Source organism: Dermacentor silvarum, chromosome 7 (genome assembly GCF_013339745.2).
Source record: "Dermacentor silvarum isolate Dsil-2018 chromosome 7, BIME_Dsil_1.4, whole genome shotgun sequence".
Lineage (NCBI taxonomy): Eukaryota > Metazoa > Arthropoda > Arachnida > Ixodida > Ixodidae > Dermacentor > Dermacentor silvarum.
Genome location: NC_051160.1, coordinates 144,718,739 through 144,736,956, shown reverse-complemented (window position 1 = coordinate 144,736,956; position 18,218 = coordinate 144,718,739). Strand labels below are relative to the sequence as shown.

At 46.8% G+C, this 18,218-nt stretch overlaps 1 protein-coding gene across 3 annotated transcripts in view; it reads right to left on the bottom strand.

Moving 5' to 3' along the window:
* Positions 1–4,947: 4,947 nt before the first annotated feature.
* Positions 4,948–18,218, bottom strand: part of LOC119459262 (epoxide hydrolase 2-like) — a 110,769-nt gene continuing 97,498 nt past the window's right edge. Inside the window, exon 6 of one of the 3 annotated variants that reach the window (XM_049669978.1) lies at positions 4,948–5,291. In XM_049669978.1, coding sequence (XP_049525935.1) covers positions 5,045–5,291 — 247 coding nt within the window. In that variant the 3' untranslated portion in view covers positions 4,948–5,044. Of the gene's footprint in view, positions 5,292–15,629; positions 15,907–18,218 lie in introns of those variants that run through there. The other 2 variants (XM_037721078.2, XM_049669977.1) reach the window with 2 other exon arrangements.

Here is an 18,218-nt window from a genome sequence, read left to right as displayed (position 1 = left end):
GATGATGATGATGATGATGATGAAGAAGGTCGACAGCTCGCCCGACTGCGCATCAAGAACCAGCAGAGGACCGACAGCCGACACTACAACCTTCGACGACGCTACGTCGAGTACCAGCCCGGTGACCGTGTTTGGGTCTGGACTCCGATACGCCGACGAGGACTTAGCGAGAAGCTGTTACGTCGCTATTTCGGACCATATAAGATCACCCGACGTATTGGCGCACTGGACTATGAGGTCGTGCCAGACGGCATTTCGCAATCACAGCGGCGCCGGGCACGACCTGAAGTCATCCACGTGGTGCGTCTTAAGCCTTTCTACGCCCGCTCACAAACTTAGGTACTTTGTTACTTTGTTATTGTTTTTTGTTATTTTGTTTATTACGCATGGTTTTGTTTTCGCTTTCGTGTTTGTTTGTAGCATCGGGACGATGCTTTTTAAGGGGAGGGTATTGACACGTACACATGTTTATCTTTCACCGGTGGCCGCTTTCAACATTGGCTGACAAATGTTAAACGTTATCGCTCGGCGCAGGACGCGCCTGCATTGGAAGCTTCTCGGACGTTATCAATGCTTCTATCCGTCGTCTGTGGTCACCGACGCCCATGTAATCTGATTGTATGAGCGACGCGAATTGTCTAGAACTTTCTGGAAGACACGCGGGCATCAGGGATTAATCTGGAACCTTCGATGACTCAAGTATAAAAGCCTACGCGTTTCGCCGCTGATCAGATTTCGACGAGCGCCGACTGTGTTCGCCGCTATCGTTGTGCTTCAAGTGTAACTTGCTTTTGTGGGCACAGGTTCGCCCAATAAAGAATCAGTTTCGTCATTCCCAGTTTTACGACTGTTTGCTTCATCGTCACTACTACGTGACAGTATACTGTGCACTGGTCCACATGGACGCAATAGTTTCCTGCCAGAGACAGAACCTCATTGCAAGTCTCCTCTTGACAAAATAGTCATCCACGGCGCGCCGGACGCTGCCCGCTTGGTCACGCAGCGTGGCGCCATCTCTCGAGTCGGCACAAAACCTGCGCCGCGGAACTCACGCACCACTGGGGTTGAAAAGAGCAAGACAACCCTGTCTCAGCGCCAAAAGATGACAATAAAGTGTGTGGGGCCATGTATCTGCCTTTTGAATGTCACTATTTTAAATGACAAATAAAACTTCAGCGTACTAAAAGTTACAGCTTCAGTGATATTGTGAAGAAACATTGGGAAGAACTCGGAGGCAATTTTTTTGTTACTTGTTTGGGTAGTAACTAGCGTATGTAATGCGGTCCTGTACAAAACCTTGTGGGTCAGAGACCATATTTTCTTCACTTTTGACCGGTTGCCCGGATGATTTCGTTTTGTTCTCGCTACCATGCCCGGATGTTCTCCTTTGAATGCCCGGATAACGGCTCTGGCTTTTGGCTCAAGGTAACGTCTTGGCTTAGTCTAATTTAAGTGATTACTTTCACATTTTTGCTACGCTTTCTTACTCTCCTTCGCCCCAGCCCACTCTGTTAGCCACCGCTCAGGTGCGAGCAGACGAATCTACACAGTTGCAGCGAGGTCTTCAGCAAGTTCCTTTCCATTCTATTCCAAAACGACTTCCAATAAAGAACCATTTGCTTCTAATGACTAGCTCGAATGTATGCCTCTGTGAGAAATATAATCCCGGAGAAATGTTTAACTAACACATCACATATTTGTAACTAACACATCACATATTTGTAATTCACATATCGACATTTCCTTAAGCGCCCTGCATTTCGGCAACACAGACTGAGATATGAATAAGGTACTGCCAGAGCACTGCACGGGGCCGGCGGGATCGGGCCGTTTGTCGGCGGGATAAGGCCGGGCCCGGGCTTAAAGCCACGGGACCGGGCCGGGCTCGGGCTTGAGGCCGCGGGCCCGGGCCGGGCTCGGGCTTGAAGCCACGGGCCAGGGCCACACTCGGGCCCGCTCATTGAAGGGCCTAAGTAGGCCTTCGAGCACACGCGACCGTTATGCATTGCATGGTTCAATGCATTCTGTGCCAAGCTGAAGTGACACGCGCAAGATGACTGTCATCATCATCATCAGCCTATGTTTATGTCCACTGCAGGACGAAGGCATCTCCCTGCGATCTCCAATTAACCCTGTCTTGCGCTAGCGTATTCCAACTTGCGTCTGCGAATTTCCTAACTTCATCACCCCACCTAGTTTTCTGCCGTCCTGGATTGCGCTTCCCTTCTCTTGGTATCCATTCTGTAGCTCTAATGGTCCATCGGTTATCCATCCTACGCATAACATGGCCTGCCCAGCTCCATTTTTTCCGCTTAATGTCAACTAGAATATCGGTTATCCCCGTTTGTTCTCAGATCCACACCACTCTCTTGAATGTATATCTTATCAGATGACTATATCTTATCAAAGAAAATAGTAAAACAGATGAAGTTGTCATTTTTAACAGCGGAGCTGTTTCAGCTGGGCCTAATGTGTCCGCTGAATCCAAAAATGTGGGCCGATCCTGGTAGCAGTACAGAAAGGGTCCAAGCGCAATGGCACATACACCTGTGAACTAGCGAAGCTGAGCCTGGATAATTCTAGCTAAGAATGGTAGGGAGTAATTGCCTATTGATAGGCAATTGATAGCCAATCAATAGCTAGTTGATAATAGATCAATAATAAATAAGTTCCCGAAAATGCTGGGGATGACTTGGTAGTGCTTAGCCTAGCCAAAAAGCCAGGACTAGCTAGGTGCCCATCATCTCCGCTGTCTCTTTAGCATTGCGCTGCCAGTGCAAGCTACGCTAATTTTTGTTTTCTTTTCCGCAAAAACGAACATTGTTTCCGCGTAAGGAAAAGTAAATTGTACAAAGAACCACTACTCAAACCATTTCCATGTTACCGCATCTGCGATCGCACTATTACCAGTGTCGATACTATGGCATTACTTTAGCGCTAAGGCCAGTTACTTTTGTGCTTCAATGCATAAAACAGCGTTTTCCTCAAAAAGTTAACTGGAACGCCCATGCATTTCGTCGGACACTTTGAAAATTAATATCTCGAAACTGGTTCAGTCCTGAGAATTCGTTCCAAGTGGATACGCCTTGCGAACTCGACGGCTAGAATTCGTAGTTTGAAAGATGTGCCGTAAAATAATTAATTAAAAAGGTAATTTGCGTAATTTTGTTAGATATTCAATTAGGCGTTTTGACAATCCATTAGGCCATTCATGTCAGAATTAGCTTCGAACTACATAAAACAATTAGAGCGTCGCCGCATTAATGTGAACGCAAGAAATCCTAAGATATGGTCAATTCCATACTTCAGAACTCTCTATAAGCATCAGTCGTTAATACATTACCTACCATTCACTTTGAACAGATACAAAAATGGCGGTAATTTCAGTAAGAGAGAACTCAGCTGACACTTTGGTCGCTTGTAATGTATCTGATGTGATTATGCTCAGCCTTTGTGTATGGTTCTGAGTAGATAATGTAAATCCTGTTTCGTTTTCTGAGCAAACGTTGATCTTGTAAAATTCAGTCTCAAGCTAAGTTGTATAGCTGGTGTTGCGTTGTTTTGTATAGCTAGTATTGTAATTGTAGTGTTGTTTAAAATTCTTTCTGTTAAAACTTTTTCCAATTCTGTTAACTCGCCGTGACGCAAATATTCTTTGTCTTTCCGTTCATAGCTATTTCGTCTATGAGGAATTCCAGCGACAGCTGGAAATATGTGAATTATTGTGCATGTGTGCACACTGTTTGCTGTACTATTGCCTTGCCTGGTCTTTTGGGTCACGTCAAGCTACATATGTAGCTTTTAGTCCAAAATGACCGTCCAGCGTGTAAACTCGACAATAAATTGATTTGATTTGATTGATTTCGTCGGACACTTTGAAAATTACTATCTCGAAACTGGTTTAGTCCTGAGAATTCGTTCCAAGTGGATACGCCTTGCGAACTCGGCGGCTATAATTCGTAGATTGAAAGATGTGCCATAAGATCATTAATTAAAACGTTAATTAGCGTAATTATGTTAATTCTTCAATTAGGCGTTTTGATTTCTCGTGGAAGTAATGGCCCCCTCATCGAGTGGTTTAGATCAAGCATTATAACTGCGCTATCTGCCACAGGCAATCTTTAAAAATTTGGTTCAGCTAAAATGAAACACCCAGTATATTTGCATGCTAAATGACATCATAGAACCATATCGCACAAATCATAGTAAGTGCATGCGCACCACCAGAAAAAATAGTAACACAGGCAATGGGCCGGATTACTGATTTTCCCGTGGGAGAAACAAAGATTTCGGCCTTTTATTGCTTATATACTGCAGCTGATTAAACCTCGAGAAGGTGAGGCTGACAGATACGGTACAATCTGTAAGTAAAAGAAAGAATTTTTTTCTTACAGGCCGGGCCTGGTCATACACACGCGGGCCGTAGCTAAACTTAGTAATGAACGCCCGGGCCCGGGCCGGGCCCGGGCTCAGTAACACGGGCCCGGGCCCGGCCCGGGCTGGTCTCGGTCATGTACGCCCGGGCCCGGGACGGGCTCGGGCTTTGTATTACGGGCCCGGGCTGGGCTCGGGCCTCGTAAAGCGGGCCCGGGCCGGGCTCGGGCCGAAAAATCAGGCCCGTGCAATGCTCTAGGTACTGCCAGCGATAATGCTTCTTTCGATTTCCCTGTTCGCTGGTCTGCGCGAAAGTGAGCCACCCGCCGGGGCGGCTCAGTCAGCTAAGGCGTTGCGCTGCTGAGCACGAGTTCGCGGGATCGAATGCCGGCCCCAGCGGCCGCATTTCGATGGAGGCGAAATGCAAAAACGCCCGTGTGCTTGCGTTGTAGTGTACGTTAAAGAACCCTAGGTGGTCAAAATTATACCGGAGCCCTCCACTACGGCGTGCCTCATAATCAGAACTGATTTTGGCAAGTAAAACTCCCGAACGAAGAAGAAGAAGCAAAAGTGAGATGATGAAAACCTAAGGACTGCAAATCACACTTTGATGTAATAACGCATAGGATGCGCTATAATAAGGGTTCCTGGATCTGCAGGCTATGAATATTCACCGAAGAATAAATAGGGGCGCTGAAAGTGCAACTGATATCTGAGCAGTCACGTTCTTTTTCTTCTCGCAAAAAATTATGAGGAAGAAAAAATATAATTGCTTACCAGGCTTAGAATACACGTACTTAGTTGCATTCACTTCTTCCTCGGTTGAAGAATCCCAGAGTAGGTAGTCGAAAAATGCGAAGTCTTTGATGGTCATATACTGCTCCGGCACATCAGGAACTCGGAACGCGACTGTGTACCTGCGTTTACGGCAAAAATATGACAAGGCGTAGGGGTTTATTTATAAATATTTCGGTGCGTTGGTCACATAAATGACTCAACCGCATATTTTACCAAAACAAGCTAAAATTAGGCTGCTATGCATGGCATCGCCTGTAATCACCCACACACTGTAAGTTTATTGCGATCAACATTCCTCTCGGATCGAAAGTTATCGGATCGCTAATGTGGGAATATTCCACGAACATCCCGAGCTGCCAAGCATACAAAAATCTAGGCCGGTCTTGGCGTCCTTTACAGGAACCGCCGAACCAGCAGTCGAAGGCATCGGGTTAGCCGACTGCAATAGCGGCATTGCAATCAACATTATGACAGAGCAATGCGGTCGACAGGGTCATCTGGCGAATGAACCGATCAACCAGGTACTATTGTATTCGCCGCTGAGGACCTTAAAAGACCTTGAGTAGCTACTCTTGCTGCATGACACCTTGCGTTTCCACGGAAGTGCTCTAGAAGGCGTGAGCGTACCACCTGATCTGTGGACCGCGGTGCTTAATCGCGTCCTGTTGACGTATAGGCAGAAGACGAAGAAGACTGTTCAAGATAGCGCAGATAAATACATGACCCCTGAAGCGTGAACGCGAAAAGCGAAAGTATTTCGTTGTTTTTGCAAATTCAAGTAAAGATTCGGGAGAAAGGCAAACAAAAGGTGCTCTCCCCGCAAACGCCCCACCCGACAATGGAGGATGTCGAGCTGAGCACAATGCCGCAACGTGTCGCTAGCAATGTGTCACCGTTCGCTTTAGCAGCGGCAGAGCCAACTTAGCCCCGTACACCATCTTGCCCGTTGTGCAAAAATGGCGCTTACACCATCACAGAATGCAAGGCCAACATTACTGATAACAACAATCCTACGAGACTTAGCTATGCGCGCTGCTACTACCAAGTGGAACGCAAAATATTGTAAACAATGTAGCTCGAGTGTACTGTCATCCTCACGTGCATTAGATGCCAGATTTTTCAGCTCACTGTACTGAGGGACTTGTAGAGTGCCATCTCCGGTGAGCACTGCCGGGATCAGCTAGATGCAGCCGATTGTTGATCGGAATGTTGAAGGAACAGCCGCAGACACGTGGCGATAGTGCGAGAACGACGGTGGCAGATGGGTCCCATAGCGTTCCGTGCATCACGAAGTGAACGTGCCCTACACTTATATGACATCACCAAGAAAAAAATGCGGCACAACTCATCTCACGATGACTGTTAATGTAAAGCGATTAGCATTCGATAAATGTCGCGACACAGTGTATTCCCGAAGTCACGTTCCTTTACCATGTGCAGTGGTCATTCCGGAACTTTCGTTGCTTCGACTCCAGGAAGGAGTCAAGCACTCCTTCCTGGAGTGCTTGACTTCACTCGGGCTCGGCGGATCAACAACGAGCCTTAGAGGAGCAAGCGCTCTTCTTTACTGGGCCTTAGTGCTGGCCGCAAATGAAGTTTTTTCCTCCACCTCCTCCGACGTCGTCCCTTTCTGTCTAGGGTACGACGACAATGGGCTGAAGTTGGTAAAACAACAGCCTGACGAGTATGGCATGGCGAAAATGCTATGACGACTGTTTGACGACTATGGCTGACGACGCCGCCATGGTAAGAGTCGGATGTCGAAGTTTGATTGATTGACTGATGTTAGACGTTTAATGGTGCAAGGGCCAGCTATGGCCAAAGAGCGCCATGACATATGGTAATCGCTTGTTTATGTGTTATGTATGAAGTGAGTAAATAGAGTTGTAAATGTCGATGTGATGTCGGCTGTAAAGTGGCTTAAAACCAGTCGCTGTAAACTGCGTAAGATATAATGACAATGACTCGTGCTGAAAAAAGGAGGTAAAAGTTTCAGTATAAAAGGGTGACATAATTTGATGCTTACAAGAACCACTGGCTCCACAGGGCTCTTGAAATAGAGCTGAGGGGCACGGTCTATAAAAGCTTATGTCCCTGCAGCTACAGCATCGAAGGCGAGGCTATGCTGCACATGACCCGGCCAAATTACTTCTAACATGTTAACTTCATCTAAAAATCTAAAAACGGTTTTCAAGTCAAAAAGCGGTTCGTTATTATGAAAAAATGCTGGATGGAGTGGGATATGCTGACGATACAGAGAATGGAAGTACTTCTTACGCTCAGTTTCTAATTCTCTGCACTGGACGAGGACATGGAGCACTGTAAGGCTGTCACCACACCTTCGACATGACGGAGGATCATTTCCAGTCAATAGGTAAGAGTGGCTGCCGAAGGTATGACCTATTCTTAATCGACAGAGGAGCACTTCTTTGTATCGTGCTGTTTTCTAGGATATCCAGTAGCCCAATTTCGGTTTGATCAGGTGTAGCTTATTGGATACCTGGGTGTCCCACTGTTTCTGCCAGTGCATCTTCAGCCTATGCCGTAAGTATGGTTTAAGATCTGTGGCGGGGATGGGTACGTTTATGTCAGTGTCGCTAAATGCTACTGAGGTAGCGCTTTCATCAGCCGCTTCGTTGCCTTTTATGCCACTGTGTACTGGTGCAGGTCGAGGCATCTCTCCTTTTTGCCTCTCTCACTTTCTGTGTCCAGGTACCCAGCGTAAAACGATGACTTGATTGCCCATATAAGCTGAGCATAGCAGAGCGTATAGTTCGTTAAAGACAGTGTTTTTATATTTTCGTAAGCTCATTATGGCTTGGACTACACTCAATGAGTCCGTGAACACAATAGCACTAGTGAGATTGGTTTGCTTGATGTGTTTAACTGCAGAAAGGATCGCATATGCTTCCGCCGTAAAAATACTTGTATGTGGATTCAATGTACCGGACATTAAAATTATGGTCCCAGTGCTGCGTAAGCAACGCCAGCAGGACACTTCGAAGCATCTCTATAAAATTCAGCACAAGAATACTTATCCTTAAGTTCAAGAAAATGCGAGTGTATATGTGCTTCAGGTGCTCGTTTTGATATTTCTATGAAAGATATGTCACACTGGATAGTCTGCCACTCCCAAGGCGGTGGAAGCCGAGTAGGAGCCATTAGGACATTCTCTAGAAGAGGGATGTTTATTTCTTCGGACAGTGCTTCCAACCGGAGGGACAGAGGAGGCCTAGTGGCTGGGCGGTTATGGAACAGCCTGGCCGTGGACAAATCGCGAGCAATTGAATGGCACGGATGATCTATATCTGATTTAACCTTCAAGGCATAGGAGAAGCTTAAATATGTCCTTTGGAAGTGTAGAGACCATTCATTACATTCGACATACAGGCTTTGTACAGGAGTTGTCCTGAAAGCGCCTGTAGCAAGGCGGATACTAAATGGTGGATAGTATCTAACATTTTCAAAGCACTAGGTGTAGCAGAATTATAGACTATGGCTCTATAGTCAAGACGTGATAATATTAGACTTTTATACAAGCTTATGAGGCATCTCCTGTCGCTTCCCCAGGATATGCGTGACAAGAGCTTCAACAGGTTCATAGTCTTGAGGCACTTTGCTCAAAGGTACTTCAGATGAGAGATAAAAGTTAGTTTATTATCTAAGATACTACCTCAGAATTTTTGTTCGGCACTTACAGATAGTCGTTGCCCATGAAGGTCTATAGCGGGGTCTGGTAGTACACCTCTCTTGTTGGAGAAAAGGACGCATGTACTCTTTTGGGGGTTTTGTTTGAAACCATTCTCGTCCGCCCACTTAGACAATTTATTTAAGCCAAGCTGTACTTGTCGCTCGCAGATACTAAGATTACATGATTTGTAACCCATCTGGATGTCATCTACGTATACAGAATAAAACATTGCACGTGGTATGACCGTTTGGAGCGGGTTCATTTTGACCATAAATAAAGTACAGCTCAGCACACCATGTCATCTACGTATACAGAATAAAACATTGCACGTGGTATGACCGTTTGGAGCGGGTTCATTTTGACCATAAATAAAGTACAGCTCAGCACACCACCTTGTGGCACACCAGCCTCCTGTGCAAATTGTCGAGACAGGACATCACCAACTCTAACAGGGAACGTGCGATAAGAGAGGTAGCTCTGTATCACATTTAATAAGTTGCCTGGACTCCCATTCCAGCCAGATCACGGAGAATTCCAAAACGCCATGTTGTGTCATATGCCTTGTCCATGTCTAAAAATACTGACAAGAAAAACTGTTTGTGTACAAAGGCATCACGGATATTTGTCTCGATGCGGACAAGGTGATCTGTTGTGGATCTACCTTCCCTGAAACCACACTGTAAGGGATTGAGTATTTTGTTGCTCTCAAGAACATTAATGAGGCGGCGGTTAATAATGTTCTCGAACAGCTTGTTTATACAACTTGTCAGAGCTATAGGCCTATAGCTACTGGCCGAGGAAGGGTCCTTGCCCTCTTTGAGAATGGGGATTACGATGGCTTCTTTCCAGGCGGACGGGATGTAGCCAGCAGAGAACATGGAGTTAAAGAGTGAGAGTACTGTTCTGTGGGTTTCAGGGTGTAAATGTTTGACGATTTCATATAGTATTCCGTCACTTCCTGGAGCAGACTTGTTACAACAATTCAGTGAAGCCTGAAACTCCGCCATGCTAAATGGTTGATTGTATGCTTCATTGATTGTGCCTTTTCGACCCAGAGGTTGTCGCTCTGCTTGTCGCTGGTATCTTAGAAATGTATCTGTGTAATGGGATGCACTGGAAATGTGCTCGAAATGTGCTCCTAGACAATCAGCCTGGTCCTCAAGTGCGTCTCCTTGTGTATTAACTAGAGGTAGTGGATGGGTTTCAAGGCCTTTTACTTTCTTAACTCTGTTCCAGACTTTTCTTTCGTCTGTATAAGAATTAATGCTGGAGATGTATTTTTTCCAGCTTTCCCTTTTGGTACGGCGGCGCGTTCTACTACCTTTTGACTTTATTTTCTTGAAGATTATGAGGTGTTCTGTAGTCGGAGAGTCACGGAGGTTATTCCAAGCCTTATTTTGTTTCTTTCGTGCTTCCCTACATTCATCGTTCCACCAGGAAACACGTCGTTTAGAAGACGATCCATTTGTTTGCGGGATACATATTGACGCTACATCCACAATGAATGCTGTTAAATATGCAACTGCATCGTCAATACTGAGCATACGAATGTTATCCCAGGTCAAATATGTAAGGTTTCGGTATCGCTGCCAGTCCGCTGAGTCGACTATCCACTGGGGCACATGTGGTGAGCATTCGTCCTGTTTTGTTGATGATAAGATAATTGGAAAATGGTCACTCCCGTATAGATCCTTAAGCACCTTCCATTCCAAGTATGGCACGCCTGTACTCGATGCAATGCTTAAATCTATGTATGAAAAGGTTCTGTTTCCGGTGCTGTAGAATGTTGGTTCTTTCTTATTTAATAAACATGCATCTGTAGATAACACGAAGTTTTCTATCAGGCGCCCTCGGGCATCAGTGAGTCACCCCACAGGGTATTATGTGCGTTTAGGTCTCCAACGAGAACAGAGGGCTCCGGAAGTTGTGCAATAAGGCTTTCAACTTCTGCTTTGGAGAGTTGATAGCTGGGCGGGATGTATAAAGATGTAATTGTCAGCAGCTTACCAAAAAGCACTGCTCTGACTGCAACTGCCTCAAGGGGCGTTTGCAGCTGCAAGTTCTGACAGGCGACACCCTTATCAACTATTATGGCGACACCGCCCGATGAGACAAAAGCGTCGTTGCGGTTCTTACGGTAAATGGCGTATTGCCGCAGAAAGTTTGTGTGTGTAGGATTGAGGTGTGTCTCTTGCAGACAGAGCACTAATGGATTCAACTTGTGTAGGAGTTCCTTTATGTCGTCTAGATTGTGGAGTAGACCTCTCACATTCCAATGCATGATCTGTGTAGCCATATTGGAAGTGTTTTGTGGTGTGTGTCAAGAGAAATAAGGTAGCTCACGAGACCTTTCCAGACCCCGTGATACGGGATTTTTCTTTTCTCCCGACGCGCTCCATGGAGCTGCGCCGTTCCTTCGGCACCTGGGACGCCGGAGTAGTGATGCTTGCATCCTTTGCCTCGTCAGAGGCGCTGGCTGCTGCCAGATACGCGGGCACACTAGGGGGTTTTCGGGTCCGGTCTGCACGAGCAGTGGACCTGGGACCGGCAAGCCCGGAGGACTTCTAGCCCTGCGTTGCAGGGGGCGGAACAGCACTGGCTGCTCCTGCCAGGGGGGCTGATGGCCTAACCGTCGTCACACTCTGTGTGACTCGGGCGTCCGCCGCATGAATTGACGCTGCCCCCGGCGCGCCACATCGGTGTAGGAAGGACTGGACTGGTTGTGGGCAGAAAAACGCTTGAGCGCCTCTGGAAAGGAAATGTTTAGCTTGACTTTGAGTTGTATTATTTCTTTTTCTTTCTTCCATGACGGGCACGATCGCGAATAGGCAGGGTGGTCTCCGTCATAGTTGGCACAATGGGTTCTGGAAGTGCAGTTATCGGAGGCGTGTTCTTTAGAAGCACATTTTGCACAAGTAGCGCGCCCTCGGCAGCTCTGAGACCCATGCCCAAAACGCTGACACTTGAAGCATCGGCGTGGATTGGGGATGTACGGTCGTACACGGAGCTTACAATATCCGGTCTCGATTGAATCTGGAAGGTCACTTGTTCCAAACGTAACAATTACATGCTTTATGGGAATTTCCTTGTCGTCACGCCTTAACTTAATTCTTTGAACCTTTACTACGTTTTGGTTTTGCCATCCATCCAACAGCTCACTTTCGCTGAGTTCTCATCATCATCAGAGATGACATCGCGTACAGTGTTCATTGACCTGTGAGGGCCTACTGAGACGGGGATGTCACCAAATGCAACAAGTTTAGACAATTTGTTATACTGGGGCTTATCACGCACTTCCAGAAGAAGGTCTCTGCTTCCCATCTTAGTTACCTTGTAACCTGGGCCGATTGCTTGTCAGGCATTTTGCTACAACAATTGGAAATATAGTACGGACTGTCTTCGTTTCGTGCTGGCTATGAATGACATGGTACTTGGGAAATATTTCTTTGGGTTTCATGAAAAAGTTAAGTGTCATCGGTGCGCCCCCTTTTGAGGGAGCGATCAGGAAGGGGGGGGGGGAAGGATTTGCCATAAAAAATTGCCGAATTCGGCGGCGATGGTAGCCATCCACCACCGAGCCCAACAAGGGGACGCTACAAGGATGGAATGCTTGCAGACGCCAGCCATACATCGCCGCTATAACCTAATATAAAATACCCAAGGTTGGATAGCTACACCAGGTTAACCCTTGCCGCCCAGAAATTCGGAAGTGAGAAGAAGTGACTAGAAGGCAGGACAGATGGAAAAGTGAGAGAGAAAGACAAAAGATTGAAGAGGGGGACAGGAAAAGGCGACTGCCGATCTCCTCCAGGTGGGTCACTCCGGAGGTGCCGTCTATGTGAAGCAGAGGCCGAAGAGATGTGTTGCTTCCGCCGGGGGGCCTTAAAGGTCCGAACACCCCGCATCGGCTCAACCCCCAGGATCCCACTTTCCCCAGACACGGCAAAGCCGCGCACAGATACACGCGGGACGGTCCAACCCTGCGAAGCATGCCGACGAAGGCTTGACTAGAATAGGATGACGTTACATAAGTGTGACGATGGTTAACGACAGCATTAATACAATGGGATGTCGATGACTGCGTGACGGCGACGGAACGATGAGAGTCGGATGACGAAGGTACAGTGACGACAATGGAACACCCGACCTTGGAAAGACCATGACGGCATCACGACGGCAGTGTGAGAATGAATGCAGGACCATTGTTGACGACACTTGCGTGACGATGGCGGAATCCCGACAGTCGGCTGACAAAAGTAGAATGACGAAAATGCAACGGCCACAAAGGCATCCCGACCACGAGGACGTGCCTAGTCGCTCAAGCTATGAGACAACTTGGGCCACGGGGTCGGAGTAGAAGGCATGACGACGACCGCACGACGAGTCAGATCACGACGCCGTAACGACGACGAATAACTGATCACGACGGCATTGCGGAAGCGGCGTGACAAAAGACGCATGATAACTGTATGACGACGAGGGCGTGCCGATGAGGCGTGAAGACGACGCCATGGCGACAGTCGGATGACACAGCTGGAGTGGCGACGATGCAACGACCACTGCGGGATCACAACCACAAGCACATACCTAATCACCCAAGCTATTACAGAAGTTGGGTCGCTGGGTTGGGACCACAACTCGACCACGACTGGACCACGACGGGACCACGATGACTTGGGACTACGACGGCATCGCGAGCACGAGAACATATCTAGTGGCCCAAGCAGGTAGACAACTTGACCCACTGGGTAAGCGTATGAGGCTAGATAGATAGATGTATAGATAGATAAATAGATTGAGATATAGATATATAGACAAATATAGATAGATAATCTCTAAGCGGCTGAAGTAGGCAAATAATGCTAATCGCATTGAAATATCAGCGGAGAGACTGCTTCGGGCCATTGCGACAAGCGCGCTTGCGTGCGGCGTGCACACTGTTTAGGCGAAGGTTTGTCGGCGAGAACACGGCGGCGATTGCAGCGAGAGCGGTCGTTGGTCGAATACTGTTGGTGATTTTTGTTATGCGTACAGTTCGATACGTTTCGCAGTAAGTGCATGAACTATTGTTTCGTTGTCCGCTGGATCCATTGTCGTGCACTTGCTCATGCACTTACTCCGCTGGATCCGTTGTCACGACAACGGATCCAGGGGCCGTTTCTTGGTGAGGGCTACCTCAGACTCTACAAAGTACTCAAGTCGCCGCAATAGCTCTGTAGTCTAGTCGTTGTTGTATCAAGGGATCGCTACCCCTGCTGCGTACACAAAAAGTATGTTACACGTTTGTGAAACATGAAGGCGAAAGCTTGCCAGCTGTGAAGAAGACGACGAGTGCGCGAGCAGTGACATGAGCGCGTCTCTGTGATCACGTGGCGTGTGCAATCAGGCACGCACTAGGCACACCTTTAGTAAGTCAGAACCGTGGAGCAGAACGGCAGTGCACCTCCTTGAGTGCGACCAAGGAGGTTTGAGTGCGACATGCGGATGTCGATACCCGTCCGGCGAGAGTCAACTTCATTGAGAGTATCGCGTATGTTAGGGAAATATACCGTGTGCAGTGGCCTCCTGAATAGCCTCCTGAATGGGTGGCTAATCTCGATGACTTGATTAAGCTGAAGCGATTTTAGTATTACAATTTTAGCCTAAGTGCGGTTGACACGTTTTAGCGTTTCAATGTGTTTTTGTACGGCAAGCAGGCAATAATAATAATAAAAAAGGTGGTTCAGGGAAGCGTGTTTGTCTTGCACCGCTGAGGCCCGCGTTCGAAATGCAGAAAATTTTATTTTCAAAGCCACTAATTTACTTTGTTTACAGGAACCTCCCTGAGAAATGTGACGTCAATCTGAGCATTTTAACAGCGGAGCTGTTTATGCCGAGCGTAATCTGTTTGTCGTAAACAGAAAATGTGGGCCGATCCTGGCGGTTGTGCAGAAAGGGTCCAAGCGCAATGGCACATAATGCGGTGAACTAGTGAAGCTGAGCCTGGATAAGTCTAGCTAAGCATGGCTCGGACTACTTAAGCTTAGTCAGTCATCGATAGCAAATTGATAGCCAATCAATCAATCGATAATCGATCAAAATTAATTCATTCCGGAAAATGCTGGGGATGTTCTTGGTAGTGCTTAGCCTAGCCCAAATACTTGGCCAATGCCTTACAATAGCCAATCGAAAGCCAATCAAAAGGTAATTGATGATCGGTCAATAATCAATAAATTTCGGGAAATGCTGGGGTTGACTTGGTAGTGCTTAACCTAGCCCAAATACGTTGCCAATACCTTGCGATAGCCAGTCGTTAGCCAATCAATAGCTAATCGATAATCGCTCAATAATCGAGAAATTCCGGGAAATGCTAGAGATGACTTGGTAGTGCTTAGCCTAGCCCAAAAGCCAGGACTAGCTAGGTGCCCATCAGCTCCGCTGTCTCTTTAGCATTGCGCCTCCAGTGCAAGCTACGTGAATTTTTAGACTTGTTTTTACTCTTTGCGGCGTCGGTCATTTTTCGTCATGGCGCTCTTCCGCCAAGGGCAGCCGCCAACATAGACACCTAAGGCTTTCGCCTTAATAAAGCGCAGGGCGAGAAACGGCACACCGACACAGTCCCATTGTTCTGGTGTAATGTTCATCATGTGCACCATGTTCAATGTTGCAGACCGACAAAATTGTCTCACTTGGCGTTTACAAGCCAGCGAATTCTCCCAATCTCCACCACTAATCACCAGCGTCACGAAAGCGTCCTTGTTTCGCTGGACGCTTGTTTCGAACTCAATCTTTTTCGCACTTGATGTGCGCTTTAGTCGCACTGTTGTTCGTGTGTAGTGACGTGTAGGCAATCACAAACGGCTGCTTGTTATTTTTTTTCCTTTTTACTGACGACGCGTACCCACTGTGAAGGATTGACCAAGATTCAGGTGGAGGCACTTCTTTTTTTCGCCGAATTCTTTACTTCTTGCCTTTGCTAACGGAAAGTAGCCCAGTGGGTTGTGTGGTAGTTGGTAATGGGCAATGGGCTTGCGTCTATTCGGCAAGACATCATCAGCTAGCACCTGCAAAGTGTATGGAGAAGGCAAATAGAATTTCGTTTAATATAAAGATGAACCGCTATTCAACGCCTTCGGGAATCACAAATTTTTTGTACCAGAGCGTAATGTTTCGTGGTCTGAAATGGGACAGAATGGCGCCACTGGCTGACAGTGTGCTCGACTTTCTGCGTTACCACATGGCGTATGGATGGCTATGGTGATGACGCGCTGGCGCCGATTGTATTGTCCAGGTTAAAACCAAATACGTACGTAGCATGTCTGAGATTCGTCAGAACTATGCATACTTCATGTTTATTCCTCGGCTGTGTTGCTGTAGAATAACTTGAAAAAAAAAAGAGCGTTGTGGACGGCTACGATCGGCAGCACGAATGAGTGAAAGCACCGTATGACAGCAGTTCGTTAGGGTGACATCGCAGTTTCAGGAAATGATAGCAGGGACGTACTGGAACCACTTGGTTAAGTCTCATGAAATCCACGCTGAATGTTGGGAACGAGTGGTGGAGGCAAGAATTATGCAATTGTTCTTTTCGCGAAATCTAGAACTATTTAACCATTTAGAATGATGGTGAATTTTGAATGAATATGGACGGAGTGTTTAAGGTTAAGAGCAGGAGGGGATGTGGAAAACGTAATAGGTTCGTCCACTGCCCGAGATCGTTCGAACTGTACGTGTTGGTGACTTCCGCGTTGGGTCCTGAGGTTACAACTTCAGCACTACTTTGGAACTGCGGTAGACATTTTATAGAAGGTGCGGAGGCAAACGTGCCTATGGCAAACTTTTCTTCTTCTGGTGAGTCGCCGGTTTAGACATGAGCGAGTAGTGGGGGACGGCTGTATGAGGTGAAGAAGAGGAAGTGAAACGATGGAGTAGATCAAGCGAAGGGAAGTACAAATAAAGCCCCAGTGTTCCTAACTGTGCTTCGTAGTTTCCACAGTTAAGCTCCGGCGAAGGTGCCCAGCGAAGGTGTTCAAAACCACCACTAGAACTGATGAGAGGGTTATGCAATGCTTTATTGCTTTGCAGTAATAGTAGTAATGGTAATTTGAATAATGGTAGCAATGGGAGTAATGGAAATTTTGAATGCAAGCTGCCACCCATAGAGATGCTGCAACAACACTGAAATGAATTGCTAGGGAGGTTCCTTAATACACGAAAGGCTAGGGACGTCACTCCCCACGTCGCAAGCTGCCGTCACCGCGGAAGCTTGCGCAACAGTAATCATTACCGGCAAATGTTAGTAAGCATTACCGGAAAGTGCTACGGGCTTCGAATTGTGATCAGGAGTGCCTTATGAACAATTATGTGGTTCGGATGCTTGTTTTGTGCTTGTTCTTTATCGAAACGTACGCTGTTATGTATGTTGTTTGCGTGATTGCCAAAATGTGCGCACTGCTTGTTTTATTTTGCTGAAGGCTGGAAGCCTCCGCCTTACGGGTGTACAAGGTACTGCTCCTGGCCTGCACTGCCGCCTGGATCGGCCCACATTTTTGCACACGGACGCGGACACGAGAATGTTGATCACCGAGAGGATAACATCCTCGCTGTAAAATGGAGCTCGGCAGGGCCATGCAATGCGTGGGGCAAATAACCAGTGGACCATTAGAGTTACAGAAGGGGTACCAAGGGTAGGGAAGCGCAGTCGAGGACAGCAGAAAACAAGGTGGGGTGATAAAATTAGGAAATTAGAAGGCGTAGGTTGGAATAAGCTAGCAGAACACAGGGTTAATTGGAAATCGCTGGGCGAAACTTGGTCCTGCAGTGGACATAAATATAGGCTGATGATGATGATGATGTATGCGACCCCAGAAACTTGGTATATATATATATATATATATATATATATATATATATATATATATATATAAGTAAAACATAAAACAGCCGTGTACTTAGATTTAGGTGCACGTTAAAGAACCCCATGGTGGTCCAAATTTCCGGAGTCCCCCACTACGGCGTGCCTCATAATCAGGATCGTGGTTTTGGCACGTAAAACCCCATACTTTAATTTTTTAAAGATTTTGTAGGGGGCCAGACTTACAGCCATATAACATTGCACAAGTATGAGCAATAAGAGGACCATATATGAACATGTTAAAAATTGGGCTAGTATAGTCATATTTGGCGAATGCGGGTAAAAGTCACTTATATACCATATATGGCAGTCGCTTCATATATGGACATATTGAAAATGGGGCAGACATGGTTACATGCGGCAAATATTGCCCCTGATACGCCATATATAGACATGTTTGCCAGAGTCTTATTATGTCCATATAGGGATTTCTTACATTAGTGCAAATATGACATTTCGTAA